The sequence below is a fragment of the Rhinoderma darwinii genome, chromosome 5, assembly GCF_050947455.1.
Source record: "Rhinoderma darwinii isolate aRhiDar2 chromosome 5, aRhiDar2.hap1, whole genome shotgun sequence".
Taxonomy (NCBI): Eukaryota; Metazoa; Chordata; class Amphibia; order Anura; family Rhinodermatidae; genus Rhinoderma; species Rhinoderma darwinii.
Genome location: NC_134691.1, coordinates 276,686,452 through 276,705,004, shown reverse-complemented (window position 1 = coordinate 276,705,004; position 18,553 = coordinate 276,686,452). Strand labels below are relative to the sequence as shown.

Sequence of the window (18,553 nt, the reverse complement as noted above, 5' to 3'; positions counted from 1 at the left end):
ACATCTAAAGGGTTAAGAAACTTTCTAAATGCTGTTTTGAATACTTTGAGGGGTGCAGTTTTTAAAATGGGGTGACTTATTGGGGGTTTCTAATATAGAAGACCCTCAAAGCCACTTCATAACTGAACTGGTCCCTGAAAATATAGCCTTTTGAAATTTTCTTAAAAATGTGAGAAATTGCAGCCAACGTTCTAAGCCTTGTAATATCCCAGACAAATAAAAGGATGTTCAAAAAACGATGCCAAGCTAAAGTAGACATATGGGAGATGTTAATTAGCAACTATTTTGTCTGGTACAATTGCCTGTCTTATAAGCAGATCCATTTAAACTTAGAAAAACGCCAATTTTTCGCTAAATTTTGGTGTTTTTCACAATTAAATACTGAATGTCGAGAGCAAATTTTGCCAGTAACAAAGTCCAATGTGCCACGAGAAAACAGTCTCAGAATCGCTTGGATAGGTAAAAGCATTCCAAAGTTATTCCCGCATAAAGTGAAACATGTCAGATTTGAAAAACGAGGCGCTGTCAGAAAGGTCAAAAGTGGCCAATAAAGGTATCATACCTATTATACTTTTGTCTTTTTTGACACAAAAGTATTTAACATTTAATATTTTTATTTGAAAGCCAGAGTTGGAATTGATTCATTATGACCGACTTCACCGAAAACAGACTCCAACTCCACAGCCTACTACAGCTGCCAGCATGTCCTGGTGTGATCTAAACCTATAGAGAAAAGCGGCCATGAAAACAAAAAAAAAAAAAAAAGTATGAAAAAGTAGAAAAAAGTCTTTGAGCTACATAATAAAAACAAAAATGCATAGGGTAAAAAACCCCCAACCAACAAGAGGAAAAAGGACAAATACGCTGGGTAGCTCCAATGTATGGCCAGATAATGAAATATGTCACAAGATAACCTTCACATAAGTATATAGACCAATGCAGTAAATACAGTAAGTATTAAATGCGTACAACAAATGCAGTAATGGCTAACAACATGAGGTAACATTGGTAGCAAAAAGTGATCGTAGTCACTATCAAAGAAAACACATACACCGCGAACGTCCGCCCCAATGCGCATTTCGGCGCGAATGCCTTCGTCTGGGGGTCATTACTGCATTTGTTGTACGCATTTAATACTTCCTGTATTTACTGCATTGGTCTATATACAATTATGTGGAGGTTGTGACATATTTCATTATCTGGCCATACATTGGAGCTACACAGCGTATTGTCCTTTTTTTTATCCTGTTGGTTGTGGCTTTATTACCTTATGCATTTTTGTTTTTATTATGCAACTCAAAGATTTTTTTTCTACTTTTTCATACATTTTTTGTTTTCATGGCATCTTTTCGCTATAGATTTAGTTTATGCATTTATGATGCGATTGGGATTGTACCCCAGGATCAGCCCGCATATATTATATATATTTATTTTGGTATTTCACATTCAGAGTTTCTTTGATCCATGCTGTAATTTTGGTTTGTTTAGTATGTCCTGGTGTGCGTAAGGGTAATTTCACATGGATATTTCCGTCCGGATCTTCTGTGCAGAATTTCCAAAGTGTTTTTGCAATATAAATTCAGACAGGCTAAAGATTGAAAATCAATACAGCAAGTTAATTTCCGCATGTTTTTTGTACTGGCTTTTTCTGCAGTGTGGGGATGAGATTTGTGAAAATCTTATACACTTTGTTGCTACTGTAAACGCTGCAGAGTTTCTGCACAGAAAACCCTAGACAGGAATTCTGCAGTGTTTAAGCTACGTCTGAACCTACCCTTATAGTTTCACAACAGCTTGGAGGGCCGCAAGTTGCAAGCCACTGCTATTAAAGAGAACCTTTCACCTCCCCATACATGTGCAGCTGAATGCAGCATGTAATGGGCAGGGCTGCACAAACCCTGGGGCACTTTACTTTTTTTTTTTCTACCTCGCTCCGTTATTTAGATATCGGTGACGTTATATTTGGCGCCCGATATTTAAATAACCCCCTGAACAGTCAACGGGGCGTGTACTGGCAAGGGGGCGTGTTACTATGGCTGTGACACTGTCCAATCAGATATGGACAGTGTCACAGCAAGAGCGAGGAGAGAGAGTGTGCGATTGCAGTCTTTTCACCTGAACTGGCAAGGGGGCGTGTCACTGCTACGGACAGTGGAAGAGCTGGGGAGCGCTTACACTGTCCGTAGCAGTGACACGCCCCCTTGCCAGTTCGGCAGAAGACTAATCTTGAAAGCGTGAGAGTGAGAGCGTGCGAGCGCACACACGCTCTCTCTCCTCGCTATTACTGTAACACGGTCCATATCGGATTGGACAGTATCACAGCCATAGTAACACACCCCTTGCCAGTACACGCCCCGTTGACTGTTCAGGGTGTTATTTAAATATCGAGCGCCAAATATAACTGCACCGATATCTAAATAACAGAGGGAGGTAGCAAAAAATTGTAAAGAGCCCCAGGGTTTGTTCAGCCCTCCCCATTACATGCTGCACATTTATGGGGAGGTGAAAGGTTCTCTTTAAACCATACATGAAATCTATGTCAGGAAGAGTAATGAATTCCAAAAGGGATAAATCACATAAGACATCAGAACTCCTTCAGTTTAACAGTGGCATTGCTTCATTCCAGTGGTAAACAGCACATTTTAGTAGAAGAGGAAAATACTTTTTCAGTAAATGTTTTACTGTGTGGCTATTGTAGGTGAGAACTGTGCGATTTCTCTTGTTATTCGTCAGGCATGAACTTTTATTCTTACTTCAGTCAGTACTGATTCTACCAGTCTTCACCCATGACAAGAAATATCAAGTCAGCTCCATGTTTCAAATGATGAGATAGTAGTTCTGGTATCAGTCACAAGATATTACGATGATCTAGGCCAGACTAAAAAGAAGCCTGACTTGTATTTAACATTAAGAAAGATCCGCCAACATGATAGGCTTAGGATGAACTAAAATTTTATTATTTTAGCCAAGCGTGATACAAAAAAAAAAAAAAAAAAGAAAAAAAAGAGACATACTTTCACTTAAGTAAACAAGTAAATCAGAATATGAAAACAGACATGGAAACATTTCCAGCGTTCTTAGACGTCAAGTTGTTAATTAAGCGGTTTACACCTATGTGCCAAACACTCTGGGGTTTTAGGAGGCAAGCAGATGTTTCAGTAAGGCAAATAAAACTGCACAATCTGCAGCACAGTACATTTATTCTAATTTATTTTTAGTGCTTTGCATCAATTTATTTTGAATCTTTGAAGAAACGGAACAAACACTACAGCGAGCTAGTGAGACAATGCCCAAGCGAAGCTCTTGTTCTCCCCCTTATGGCTGACATTTGTACAAGCATGACAAAGTACTTGCACACTAAGCTCTTAAATTTGTGTGGAGATATCTATAGTGTGAAGCTTTAAAGCTTAAACGTTAAAGAAAATTACCCCACCCCCCATCTGTTTGCACACTGTGGGCCAGCATACCCCAATCCTTACCGCTATGTGTCTACCATATCCAGAATAAAGACTGAGCAACAGTGTAAGGCACGTATACACTATATAAAATATACACCATTCATCTAGAACATTAAAACCACCTGCCCAATAGTGTGTAGGTCCCCCTCGTGCCTCCAAAATAGATCTGACCCACTGAAGAATGGACTCCACAAGACCTCTGAAGGTGCCATGTGGCATCAGGATCTTACCAGAAGATCATTTACATTGCGAGGTGGAGCCTCCATAGATCATTTCACAGTTGCTCAATCAGATTGAGATCTGGAGAATTTGGAGGCCAGGTTAACACCTTGCACTATTGGTCATGTTCCTCAGACTACTCCTGAACATGTTTTTTTGCAGTAAGGCCAGGCGCATTATCCTGCTGAAAGAGGCCACTGCCATTAGGAAGTACCACTCCCATAAGGGGTGCACTTGGTCTGCAATAATATTTAGGTAGGAGGTATGAGTGAAAGTGACATCCACAAGAATGGCAGGAGAACTTCACAGTAGAACTTGCCCAGAGCATCACAGTGCCTCCACCAGCTTGCTTTCTTCCCATAGTGCATCCTGGTGCCATTTCTCTTCCCCTGGTAAACTATGCACATGCACCCACCATTTAATTCATCAGGCCAGGCTACTTTCTTCCATTGCTCCATGGTCCAGTCCTGATGCTCACATGTCCATTGTAGGCGCTTTCAGCAGTGGACAGGGGTTGGCGGCAATGCGACAAGTAGCGACGCACTGTGTGTTCTGACCTTTCTATCTTAGCCAGCCAGTATCCTTTTCAGCAATTTGCGCTACAGCAGCTCTTCTGTGGGACCTGACCACTTTTGGTAGGCACCAACCATTGCATACCGGGAACACCCCACAAGTTTTGGAGATGCTCTGACCCAGTCGTCTAGCCATCACAATTTGGCCCCTGTGAGAGTCACTCAGATCCTTACACTTGTCCATTTTTCCTGCTACCAACACCTCAACTTCAAGAACGGACTGTTCGCTTGCTGCCTAATATATTCCACCCCTTGACAGCTGCCATTGTAACAGGATAATCAATATTACTCACTTTACCGGTCAGTGGTTTTAATGTTATGGCGGAATGACAACAATTCTCTTATTCAATATTTCCCTGCCCTTCCCTAGATGAGTCAATCGCTTTAAAAAATGTGTCAACCTTTATAAATCAGTTACCCATATATGTGCAAGACAAAATGGGGAGGGGGTGGCCATATTTCTTCACTACCTGTCTAGGGATGTCACGATACCAGAATTTGGACTTTGATACCGATACTTCGTGTAGTATTGCGATACTCGATACCAAAACGATAATTTTGGCAACAACAATAATAAAAAAAAAAAGTTCTTACGTTTCATGATGTGAGGCACGAGGTGTGATGAATTTTGATCCTCCACGTGCCTCACATTAATAGTAATTAACCCCATCATGGTGCTCAGTCATAATGGACAACATTGGGTTAATGTGTGAGGTACATGATGGGGTTAATTACTATTAATGTGAGGCACATGGAGGTTCAAAATTCATAACACCTCATGTCTCACATTAATAAGTGAAAGAAAGCAGTCTTATTTTATAACAGCGTAAACATCATAAAGGACACTATAAATGTGTTATTACGGTCGCGACGATACCAAATGTGTATCCCTCAGTATGCCCTAACAACAGGAAATCCAGTCAGACAGCCCTGGGGTCCTTCAAAGGACCCTGGGCCGTCTGCCCATATATGGTATGGCCCTCGACCGTTAGAGCGGGGCTGTGGCGGTGTAATACAACCATTGCCCTGCCCCGGACAATAAGTGCGTGAAGAAAAAAAAAACAACACACACAAAAACCGCCACAAGTTTAGTAGAATGGGAAAGAAAAGTACCAACAACTCTCACCAGTAGTCTATTAATATATTTGAACATTTCATAATCTTATTATGGTAATAAAACATGGGCAGATCCCGTCAATGCTCGATTAGAGGACTAAACACACAAATTCCTTTAATTATAATCCGCTAAATTATTTATCTCCAAAGAGGTAAATGAGAATTAGTCGCAGAATAAAATAAAACCTGTAAAGAAACCAATTGTGGTTTTTCACACAAGCAATACTACGATTGTCCTTGATTCCTCTTACTAAACTTCTATCAGTATGTGTTAATACACCTTTTTCTGAAAATGTGACTCAAGGGGTTGAACATATCAGAAAATTATTTAAATTTAATTTTTTTTTCTAAGCACTTTTTGGTATATTATTAGGTTACTAGGCATGGAGAGAGAAAAAAAAAAAAAAAAAAGGACTCCAGCTCTTACACTAACCACTAGAGCAAAAATAGGCCGTATTCTGTTGCTCACTTTCAGCTTTGCTGTGAAGCGTAAACAGAGGGTAGGGGATGTAATGACGGCTGTTTTGTACTGACGGAGGCCTAGACAAGGCAGAATAGCAACGCTATAAACTATATACATAGGGGAGGTGCTGTACTCATCACTTGCTGAAGATAATTTATGACATTTCTCTATCATAATGCGCACACACCATGCTACTATGTCTCATACAGGGAGTAACTGTGGCAGATCCCTGGAAAGTTTTTTAAAATAAATGAAAAAATAAATAAATAAATACTAAAATTAAATATACAATATATTCCCTTTAAAATTAGCACTCCAGTTAAAACGGATACACAGTATTATGCAAGGCGTGAAGAGCAGGACATAACTTTGTCCCCTCAGGCCCTGCACTTCGCATAATAGAATATATTAGTTTTGCTTAGGGTATTCCCTTAAGCTCAGTATTAATGATCTATACCAAACTACAACTGAAGATAAATGTTCTCAATTTAAAATAGCAAAGAAGGAACTTGTCAGAACTCAAAACTGAAGTCATCCACGCACAGATCACTTTTTTTTTTTTTTTTTTTAAAAAGCCATCTAGATATTCCAGGTGGATACTATAGCGTGGGCTTGGAGTACAGATTTCGAATTAAATCCGCAGCACATTGTAACTAGGCTGTAAAAATAGATGCAAACTAATAAAACAACTATGAAAAGGGAAGGACAGCTCGTTGACACCTTCACACAGTGTTCATATACTGTAAACCTAAAGTGTGAAAAAAAACATTGAAAAAAAATAACATGAAACTTCATGATTATTCAAGTCTGATTATTAGGTTAGCAGAGTGTAGATGTCAAATTAATATATTTCCACATATAAAATAAATGGAGGTATCCTCATCAGACGGTCACAAAAACAAAGCAGAGATCACCCTGGTCTAGGTGACCAACCAAGGTCCCAGCTCAGGACGTAGAACAAGTTATTTTTGCTTGGTAGCCCCGGCCTGCACCTTAGTTTAGAAGTAATCTTATGCTTGTTGTAGGGCCAGGTGATTAATAGAATGAATTTGATTAATTCACCCTTTCAATACCCCACAGTAATGCTCCGTCCGCATGACAGCGGCTTTTCATCCACCACCCTCTGTACTGCCGTGGGCATCAATTACTTATGGATGTGACCGTCAGCGTCCAAAGGTAAGTAGAGTGCCTATGTGTATGTGTTCAAGTGTGTAAATAGTAAGTATGTATGTATGTCTGTAGGAAGTGTTCACACCTGCATGTAGTTAGTGAGCATATATATGCGTGCATTTATGTAAGGCAGCATGAACCGCGAAAGAAATTTAGTTCTATTCATTCGAATGGAACTTGCAGAAATTCATGCACCTGATGCAGAAACAACCCCATTCAGGTGAATACAACGGATTTTCAGATGCAGAAAGGTCAGGACCTTTTCCAAGGTGGGACAGAAACGTTGCATCTTCATGTTGATTGAACAAACCACATTTTTTTGCTATACTGGAGTGCTGCAGGATTTCTTCTAATATACAGCCCTTGGATCGGGATTACCTGCTGTGCACCCGCTACCATAGTGAGATTTGCTACAGAGTGTATATATATATATATATATATATATATATATTTATTAATTTAAGCATTTAATTTCTTACATAATGATTTTTTTATCTTCGAACATCAAAACAGAAAATAAAATTACACTTGAATCAGAAGAAGAAAAAAATAGGTACAAAAAAGAATAAAAAAGTCTACCTGTCAACATCATTGCCCTCGTAATTCTCTTTACCCAACAAACTTCTATCAGCAGTAGCATTCTGAAATACAAAATAGAAAGTTAAATGTTATACACAGAAGAAAAATGTAAACCACACAATGCGCAGTGGGGAAGAAAATAACTCCCGCCTTACTAAAAACCCAAAACAATACTAAGACATTGAAGACGAATACCAAAAAGCCTATTTCTTTTTTTAAAACCTGTAAACTTTCTTAATGGTTCTATAAAAAAAATAAAGAATAGTAAAACCAGCATATTAAACAATGACGTACTGAGTGCACAGCATCCCTGTTCACAAAAAGCCTATTAACCATAAGTGTTCTGCCCTGTTCAGATCAAGTTTATGCCCTACAGTTAATCATGCACGTCGGGAAAGCTCCCAATGTGCACATTCAACGTGTCCATAGGGCTCCACTTTTTTTATTTTTTTAGTTGACTACGATATTCCACCTTGAGGGATCCTACAAAAAAATACATACCGTACAGTAGAATATAACTGATGGATGGCACCCGTCACAAGTCTACTTTAAAACATATACGTCGGGAAGCTTCCCCACAGTCAGAGTCCCAGGAAGGACATATAAGGACAGTAACTTCAGGAGCTTCCCCAGGGCTGGAGTCCCTTGCCAGAGCGCTATCTGATGCTCTGGCCGGAGACTGCTGCATTATGAAGCTCCTAAAATGACTGCCCATATATGGACAGTGACGTCAAGAGCACTGCGGGCACAGCTTTTCAGGTAGTCTACACAGTGGGATATGTTGCAGCATTTTGTCAGAGGTATGTGCCGGGAGTCTATATACCGCAGGTGGAAGGAAAGAAAATTAAGTGAAGAAGGCCTTATAGGTAACTGGAGTACCCAGAGGATAACCATGCAGACAGACACAGGGAGAACATACAAACTCCAGGCAGACGTGGCTCTGGACAGACATAAATCCAGGACCCCAGAGCTGCCGGGTAGCAGTAATGTCCACTGAACACAATGAGGACCATGGTGGGTCCTGTAATTATTCCATTAAGTTGCAGAGGAGCATAAGTGACATATTCGGGATTCAATAAAAGGCTGAACTTCTAATACTGAAAATATTTCTGTAAACCAATATGCCAACACAACCCTGGCATAGGGGAAATGCAAAGAATTGTTGGCCCTTGGCCACAAAGATGGTTTTGTGGCTAATAGAGCCCCCATTTTTATATAGAAAAAAATATGGGATCAACAAGGCAACACACTTCTACATTATAGATCACTACAGGTGTTATATCTTTACATCTCGGAACTTAAGGGAGGTGCAAAAAAATGACTTTGTATCCGATAATCAAACTTTTTGAAAACTATACTAAAAAAAAACAACAAAAAAACAGACAAGCAGCTTCATGACGATTCACTCATACAAGCTCCAGTTCAGAAATGTGTTACTGTATTGGGGTAACCCATGTGGATGTTAGCTAGGAAGCATTCATCAAAATTACAAAGGGATTACTCTGACATGCAGCCTGAACTACATACATTACATATCCCTACAAATTAATGTTCCTTAATTCCTACAGACTTTGTATTGTGGTGACAGATCCTCTATAAATGTGTTACCAACGGCATACATGATTAAATACTGTAGATATCATACACCTGATGAGGCTGGTGTACTTACTTTGAAAATCCATGGCAGAATGGATGTATAATAATTTCTTAAAGTTTTCCTGCCCTGTATTAAAATTAGCATTTTATCAGTTCAGCTAGAGACAGACAGAGCTCATGAGTCCAAGTATATTCATTAGCAAAACTCAAGCTCCTGCCACCTAGAGCCGACAAGCTCCTATCAGTGTCTCTCCTCTACTCACACAGGCTCAGTACAAGCTGCAGTGTCCCAGGCTCCTTCAGTAAAAGAAAAGCAGCAGACACAGTTAGAATCTGTATTTCCACACAAACTGCTGCTGGAAGACAGGCTCCCTTCACTGTAGAGCCAGGTAGACTGGGCATGTGCGAAAGCCAGGAAGACAGCAACTTGTACCGAGCATGTGTGACATTTCAGCATGATGCAGGGGAGGGGGGACACGGATAAGAGCTTGTCAGCTCTAGGTAGGCAGTTTAGCTCATGAATACACTTGGACTCATGAGCTCGCTCTGTCACTAGCTGGACTCATAAAATTCTCATTTTAATATCAGGTGGAAAAACGTTTTTTTTAAATAAATGATTATACAGCCATTCTGACATGAAATTTCAAAGTAAATACACCAGCCTCATCAGGTCGAGCAGGATCTATTTAATAACGCATGCAGTTTGTATTGTAAAATCTGTTGACAGATGCTCTTTAAGGTCGTGTTAGATGGTATCCAAGTCAAATATGTTTTTAGAGTTCCTATTTAGCTCTGTAACCCAGTAAATGTAAATTTGACTGCCCTCTACCACTTAAAATTAAAAATACTGCACCAAAAACTCCCTAAAAACAATTTTAAAAAAAAGTAAATAGAAAGCCTATAGGACAGCCAGTAGCCAAATGTACATGTTCTTGATAGAGGTAGCAACCACCTGGTGTGCCACTTTTCCTGGGGAAGGGAAAACACACAATGGGATCAGGCGAAGAATCTTTTATCACATCAAAGGGAACCGGCCAGCGTCAAGTTTCCCTCTGATCTCAGCAGTCTGTCACTTACAATGTGAACGTGCTGTGATTTTTGCGAACTTATAACGTAATCGCTGCTGCTCAATGTGAGTATTGCGAGGGAGGTGTCAAGCATATTCACGAACTGCATCTCCCCCGGCGGCTGGTTGACAGCGGTCTCCCTACGCGCAGTGATAGGGAGTAAACTTTCAATCATTGGTGGCTGGGTTGCGTAGAACGGTAGCTCATGAATACACCGGACCCCTTCCTCACATTGCTTGCATCGTGCTGTAAAATTTAAACGGTAAGTTAACAAAAATCAATTAACAGTCGCACAGGTGATAAGACCGCTGAAATCAGTTTGTCACTATTTTTTTTTTGCCCTCAGATGCCCTTTCTCCAGCAGACACTAGGTTTCCAGCAGAACGAAACTTAAAACACATTCAAATTATACATAAAGAACTTCCAAATTGTCTGACTGGACTCTTGCCAGCATTTTATTAAGAAAGTTTGGCTAAAACACGAACATTGAGACTTTGTGCCATAATTAATGTTGATCGGCAGAGATCAACAGGATTTCAATCCAGACCGGGCCACTGATATTTTATCTGCTACGCCTATTGCATACACGATAGTGCAGTATTAATACAGTAGGGGAGATTTACTCAGCAAAATGCCCCAAAATGAGCCAGCAACGTGGTGTGTGCGAAGATGGTGTCTTAGAGACTTTTTATACCTTTAACAGTTTTGAAAAGAGTCTAAAAAAGGGGATATGGCTAATAGTAGTGGCAAAATGCGCCAGAATTATTAACGGTGTGCGCCTTAGTGATAAATTTGGCACAGGTTCTGCCGGTCTGGTATAGTTTTATACTGTCTAATGTTAGGACAAAATTAATAAATCGTACCCAACGTGTTTCCTACAGCAGCAGGCAGGTGCTTTTAGAAACCGAGTAGAAGGGAAAATCTCAGTAAGTATAATTGTTAATGAATAAGCAATAGATACAATATATTATATTACTAAAGCCACGATTAGCAAGTTTTTTTTATAACAGTGGTGGTAATCATCAGGAAGTTTACAGTCCTAGGCTGAGCATAGCATGGAGTGTTTATATCATTGAATTTGCTGCCATCTAGTGGGCACTGCAGATTAAAGCATTATAATAGGATTGTTCTATAAAGGAAAGTTGAGTGAATTGTCAACTTTGCTTTAGACTTCACTGCGTTGAGCCTAAAAAAAAAAACAAAAAAAAAAACATGCTGAATTTTCTCACACGTGCCGGGATTATGTCACGGCGCTGTGGCATAAATACGCTTAATGACCAAAAGGCATATAGGCTGTCGTTAAAGGGTTAAATTAGGTTTAGGTATGGGCACACAGAACCAAATTTACAATCAGAGAAAGAGAGAGGGAGAGGGGGGGGTGTGTGTGTGGTGTGTGTGTGTGTGTGTGTGTGTGTGTGTGTGTGTGTGTGTGTGTGTGTGTGTAAGAATGTTGTCCTCGATCATAAAATCTCAGTAATCTCATCTCTACTTTAACATGTCATTAATCCCTCGGCACCACCTGGCGCTATGTAGCTAGTGCCAAGCACCGTAAGTGTACGGCACAGGGATGGTGCGGGCACAAGAGCAGTGCCCGCACCAGGTGTCAGATGTATACTATGTTGTGGTCAATAGCGATCGTAGCATTCAAGTAATAAGGGAGGGCTCTCCCACCCAATGCTTACCTGGAAGAACGAGCACTTTAGATCTTAGAGGTACATCAAGCTTTTACTGCAGTTATCAAAATAGCCAATTACCTTTGTCCTTTCAAGTTCCGCTCGGATACGTCCGCATTCATCCTGAAGCAATTTCAGTTCTTGCTCCAGTGACCGGATTTTCAGCTCACTGTTCAGCTTTTCAATTTCCCAGTCAGTAATACTTTTGCTTAAGCTTTTCATCACTACAAAAAAAAAAAAAAAAGTTAACCCACCCAGAAGGAACTATTCTGAGAGTTGACTAAATCAATGACCTATTTTAATAACAAACCATGCTCGTATCCTGTTAGAACATCAGATCTGTCTACATAAACACGCTAGATATCGTACTGTACAGAGAACAGCCTGCACACTGTAACCAATGCTTTAGTATTGCTCATGATCTACAAAACACTGTGGAAAGCCCTAACACAAAGTTTTTTTCTCAATAATCCTCCTGGATAAAAATATTAGTCAGTGTAATGTTGCTATAACATAAAGACATATTGTATAGACGTATGTGTGTACGTAAGCTTAGGCGCTGTTCTCACTGCCGTTATAGCTTCCATTCCACAGGATCCATGACGGAAAAGATAGATCGGTCATTATCCAACTACGTCAGATACACAGTTGGGTGCAAATGATAAAGAAAACGATACGTACCTAAAAATCAACACTATGAGTAAAGTATTTATATATGTAGAGTTTAATTGTAAAAGGAGTCCCTTTAACCCCTTACCCACATTTAACGTAACTGTAGGTTATAGTCATTAGGAGGGGAATATGGAAAGGGCTTACGGGCTAAGCCCGCTCTATACACCATGGGTGTCAGCTGTAGGTTACAGTTGAGACCTTGAACTAATGGCCGGGATCAGAGATTACACCGATCAGCAGGTTATGGGAGCTGAGACTTCCAATGATGTCCCCAATGAGCCGGTCCAGGCACATCTCAGCCAGGAAAGAGCAGGACCATCCCAATGTTCTGATAGTTAAAATAAAAAACACTTTGTATTTGTGCTTCCCTAATTTGCCAATACAATGATAACTAAAGATATTCTTACTTCTGCTTCAGATCTGTGACATGTACCAACTGAGGCTGCTAAGGCTCTAATCTCAGGTTTCCTTCTCCAGTAAGAACTGGAAAACATGTCAGACCAAAACAAAAACAAAAACAAAAACAAAAACACTATAGCTAAAGCATGCTGTATTTGGGAAAAACAAAACGCCAGACCCCAAAAACGCCACAAACCAAAACGTTGTTCATGTAGACACTCATATTAACATCTGGCCGCAACGTTTCTGGGGAAAAAAATGCCACGGAAAACAAGAATAACCGTTTGAATCCAGACTTAGGCTAGGCCTACACAAAGACTTTTTGTATTAAGAGAATTCCAAGAGATTTTCGTCTAAAATAAAAGTTAAAAAATAAATAAAAATACTGACGATTCACTCGACTACTGATTTGTAGCAGACACAGCGATTTCGGAGTGATATTTTTTTATAGTAGTCTGGAATTAGCCCTAGTCTATAAGTCACCCGGAGACCATAAAAACACAGTTTGGAACTCCTTTTCTTCAGGGAGCGTCTTGCATAGACTCATTTTAAATATTTCCATTTTTAATAATGCTTTTTTATTCTCCAGTTCTGTTGGGTAATTCTAGCTGTAGTGTGCACGATGTAGGCTGTAGGGCACCGTACACATATGGCAGCATAGTGCAGCTTACCCAGGTGAGTCTCCAACTCGGACTTCACTTGCAGCAGCTCCACCTCTTTTGACTGAAGCTGCTCATTCAAACTTTTATTGCATTCGATTTTATCCTTCTCCTACATAAATGAAAAATCCACAAGAACTAATAAATCAAAGGCACCAATAGGGATATAGATCACATTAGAATTTGTGAGCAGATAACACAGCAGCATGAACAATTCTCTGGTCTGTACCCTCTGCTCATCCCCATCAGTGAGGTACACAGAGCATAAGAGCCTCTATAGGGTCAGGCAAATATTGCACTTTAGTAGACTGGAACACTTACCATTGTGCTCAGCTTCTTCTTTAGATTGTCTCGCTCAATAGAAATCTCCCGGAAGGCACTGAAAGCTTTGTTCACTTTGTCACTTTCTCCCATGCTCGGTTCACCATTAAGCTAAAAACGTACAATTAGAACAGTCATTATAAACCGTACATAAAACTCATAATACACATTAGGAGAGATTTAATAAGCAAATGGAATGAAAGAGTACAGAGCGTGCACCAAATTTATATTATGTTTTAGACAATTTTTACACCTACCTTCACTATTTTCAAAAAACGGCTAGAAAAAGGGGCATGGCTAAGAAGAGGAGACCTAAGGCTTCATGCACACGACCATAGCCATGTGCACGGCCGCGTCCATTATTTCCTATGAGCCTGGACCGCAGAACGCGGCCGTAGAAAGACATGTCCGTTCTTTTTGTAGTCCGGGCTCCTGGGCCATGCACGGACCGTGGAAACCAAGGTCGTATGCATGGCCCCATAGGAATGAATGGGGCCGCAATTCTCCCGTGGATTTTCGGGGGAATTATGGCCGCAAAAGCACGTTCATGTGCATGGGGCCTAACATTTATTAAAAGAGGTCTTAATAATAGTGTATATGTAATACTAGCCATGGGGTGGAGTAAGCATCTAACGTGCCCAGCCAGGTGTGCCAATGAACATGCCGTATGTGTTATTTTGAAAGAAAGATTTTGTGCAATTTTCATCAACTTGCAAATTTATGCATCCTTTGAGACAATTCATATATCTCCCCTTTACGTTAACTCTACTTTTTGTCTGCATTAGATTTTTCACACAAGTATTTCCAATAGAAACCGGATATGTGATGGTCAGGATTTAAACCAGACAGTGGCTCTTCTCATTGAGCCATCTGAAATGTTGGACAGCTCCACTACAGAATCTATTGTCCAAGTTCTTTTGATTCCTGCCTCTCTGGATTCCGTGCCTTGATTGGTTTCACCCTTTTGGTTCCTATATAAGTCTGGCCCTTGCACTTCCTCCGTGCCAGACTATTGAGCGGCCTTCCCGTAGTCTAGTACCTTGCTGCCTCTCTACAAACTGTTGCTGCTTATCTGTGTACCGAACTTGGACTGTTTCCTGACCACATCCCTGCCTCATGCTACAGCCTGTAGTCACTTTTCTGTGTATCAAACCCAGACTGCTACTGGACTACTCCTGCTTGATCGTTTTAGCCACTTGATCCTGAATCCGATAGAGACCTGGACAAGCTCTCATGGATAATGCCACCACTTGTAATTTGCACTTTTTTTTTTTCCTTTTAAAAAAAAAAATCCCAATAATCTTTTTATATTTTAGTTAGGTCACTAATAAATGCATGCACAAATCCTGCTCACTGTATGTGGGGTTAGTTGTCACACTACTGAACATTAACAACTAAAGAAAGTAACGCAGGCAGAGTCCAACTTTCTCACGCATTGATATAACGGACATGAGAATATATGTGTAGAGGCAATAACAGTCACCACTTAACACAAAGTAAAATGAAGAAACCTCTGTTGGGGCCATACTGTAATAGTGGATACAGGAGTCACAATGCGTCTACAATGGGCAGGTGTAGAACATATTCCTATACTTCAGGTTTGTGTTTGTCACCTTCACATTGTGAAAAGCATTGTGTGCCATCTATTTAATTAACTGGACATTTAAAGTGGCTCTTGGCTCTATAAGGTTGAGGGAGAACGGAAAGACTCAATGACGTTTCTACAGCAGTAAGGCTATATTCACATGGCTTTATTTGTTGTTCGTGCGTAGATCATCAACTAGATCCCTAACAGGGACATTTTCTAACAGGCTCTAATGCAGTTTTTTTTACAAAATAGACAGAGCTCTAACAGAGAAATGGGGCCATGTGAAAGTAGCCAAGTGGCATAGCTTAGTACCTATTACATCCATAATCACTGGAATACAAGGCCAGAATTTCCTTGTTTATACTACCTTATCCTCCATTTGTCTTAATCTTTTCTTTAGGGTATAATTTTCCCGCTCACTGTCCTTGAGGCGCTTCTTGATATCTTCATATGCTGTGACGAGAGCAAAGTGTGAGGCCACTGATGCCTCTCCGGAGGATGAAGAAACGGGGGCACTTTGATCTCTTCTTCTTGTATTGTCCTCTTTCTCATGAGTCAGAATACATATATCATCGTCTATAAAGGAATCCATGATGGCTGAAACACAAAGGGGGACACAACACTGATATGTTTAGAACTACATATTAAGAGAAGCAGTTCAACACCACTTGCAAAACCTTAGCAAAGACACTGCGACCGGTAAATCAGTTGCTTTATGCCAGCAGGACACTATAGTGGATTAAACAGGCATAGACTCGCGAGGGATTTACAAAGCAATACTGTGTCCTCATCTAGAAAATGCAGTTCAGTTCTGGGCACCGGTTCTCAAAAAAAAAGGATGCCCTGGAGTTGGAAAAGAAACCTCAGTCAGAAGCAAAAATTAACAGGACACCTCCACGCAAAGGGCGAAATCGAAGAATCCATTTGATTTCGCCTGTTCAACCACTTAGATGCCACGGTCAGTAGCGACTGTGGCATCTAAGCGGTTAGAAACAGGGGGGTGGCTCCCTTAGACAGCCCACCGGCCACCCCGCTACCCAATTGGTTGTCATGGCAGCCCTTCGGTCTGCCATCTTTGTGCTCCTATTAAACCCTGCCAGAGACATGGGCTTAGTAGGAGCCTATAAAATTCACGATATACTGCAATACTTTAGTATTGGTGTAAGCGATCCAACGATTGCTGGATCAAGTCCCCTAGAAGGACTAGTGAAAAAAAGTAGAACAACTTCCCATTGTTCCCCTAAAGTAAAGTTAAAATGAAAACATTACTGGTAACGTCACATACTAGAACTCCATACTATTTTAATATAACAATTTAACCCGCACGGAATATTCAAAATTAAAAAAAAAAAGGCTAGAAGATCAAGAAGTCTTATGGTATCACCGCAATCGTAGCCTCCAAAATAATAAAGTTAAAACATTTAAACCACACCGTGAACATAAAAAAAATAAAAAATAAAAAAATATATGAATAAGTCTAGGACTACAGCTTCACTAGAGTGCCTACAGAATCTGAAATCCACCTCCTCTCTCATTATTGGTTCAGGCTGCTGTTCTCTCCCTCCCCACAGCAGGTGCATCAGAAGCTCAGCGGGAAGTCCGTGCGCGGGGAGCCGGTCACTATTACAACAAGAGCTTTAAGGCTTGCCCCAGGCGCTGCTGGTAGAGGAGTCGGGCAATGAAATAGGACAGTACCAGCGGTGGATGTTTGTAATGGAGCCAACAGGGCATGCAATACCTCAAAATATAATGGTTCAGTTTAATAGCTATGCTACCTTGTTTCCGGAACTCTCATTCACTTCTAGGATAGTTATGAAAATAGCGTATCTCAGCGAGCTCGGGTGTTTCTGAAAAACCTCTCCTGCTGTGCTCTGATGCTCCGCCTGGACGAGGTACCAATGGGTCAGTGTCTCGTCCAGGCGCGGATCGGTACACAGAAACATAGTTTATCAGTTGCCCCTCCCCTTTACAGACAGTAAAGTCAGACTCGAATATACTTTTCTAGCACTATAGTTGTGTATTTATGAGAACTATAAATACAAATAAATGAGACTGATGATTTCTCTGACATTTTACAGAGAAAACTGCCCGCCAGGCTTCAATATTGATTGATATTCAGTCTCCACAGGAACTGACAAGTTACTTAAAATCTCAAGGTTGACGTCTCCTGCAGACATTTCTAGAAACGGCAATCACTTGGCAGCTTTGACCATTGGCCGCCATACGATGGCCCTAATATCCCCACAGAAACCAAAGTAGCCTGAAAAAGGCAGATAAGTCATACGAACGAAGATGAAACATCTGTAAGGCTCTGTTCACATCTGCGTTGGGGTCCCGTTTAGTCAACTACGCTATTGCTTCCGGCAAAACGACAGAGACGAAACGGAAACCACGGGAATCGGCTCCGTCACCATTGAAATCAATGGTGATGGAAACGGAAATCAGGGGTTTCCGTCGGTGTCAGTTTGTGTCTAATTAGGGTCCCGTTCTGACAGAAACCTCCAACGGAACGTCAGAACGGGACTCCAACGCAGATGTGAACAGAGCCTTAGACATTGGATTATGGGCATAACCAAAATACAAATGTGTCTGGGGGCCAGATATTGGTGAAAGTGAGGAACAGGCACGATAAGAGTTCAGTGCTTTTTAATCCCTTAAGGCCTGGTTCACACGAGCGCTGCGCATCTCGGACGTGAAAAACGTCAGTTTTTCATGTCTGAGGTGCATCCGTTCTCAGGGCTGCGGGACGCGATGTCACGCATCCACCATAGTGGAGTCTATGGAGGGATGCGTGATGCGTGAAAAGATAGGACATGTCATATTTGCGCACGGACCCTTCACACGGTCCGTTGAAACAACGGATGTGAACGGCCACATTGAATTACATAGGTCCGTGGGACTGCCGCTGTTTCAACGGCCGTTTAATACGTTCGTGTGAATCAGGCCTAAGGCCCAAGTCAATTTTGGCCTTCAGGACAGTGGGAATTTTTTTTCTTTTTGC

At 40.9% G+C, this 18,553-nt stretch overlaps 1 protein-coding gene across 3 annotated transcripts in view; it reads right to left on the bottom strand.

Annotated features, from left to right (window-relative positions):
- Positions 1-18,553, bottom strand: part of AZI2 (5-azacytidine induced 2) — a 44,942-nt gene that overhangs the window by 19,081 nt on the left and 7,308 nt on the right. For all 3 annotated transcript variants that reach the window (XR_012847735.1, XR_012847736.1, XM_075827178.1), the window contains exons 2-6: positions 15,920-16,149; positions 13,965-14,075; positions 13,656-13,755; positions 11,995-12,137; positions 7,578-7,639 (exon numbers count right to left, since the gene is read on the bottom strand). Coding sequence is in view for 1 of the 3 variants with exons in the window: in XM_075827178.1 (XP_075683293.1) it covers positions 7,578-7,639; positions 11,995-12,137; positions 13,656-13,755; positions 13,965-14,075; positions 15,920-16,144 (641 nt within the window). In the remaining 2 variants the exon portion in view is untranslated. The remainder of the gene's footprint in view (positions 1-7,577; positions 7,640-11,994; positions 12,138-13,655; positions 13,756-13,964; positions 14,076-15,919; positions 16,150-18,553) is intronic.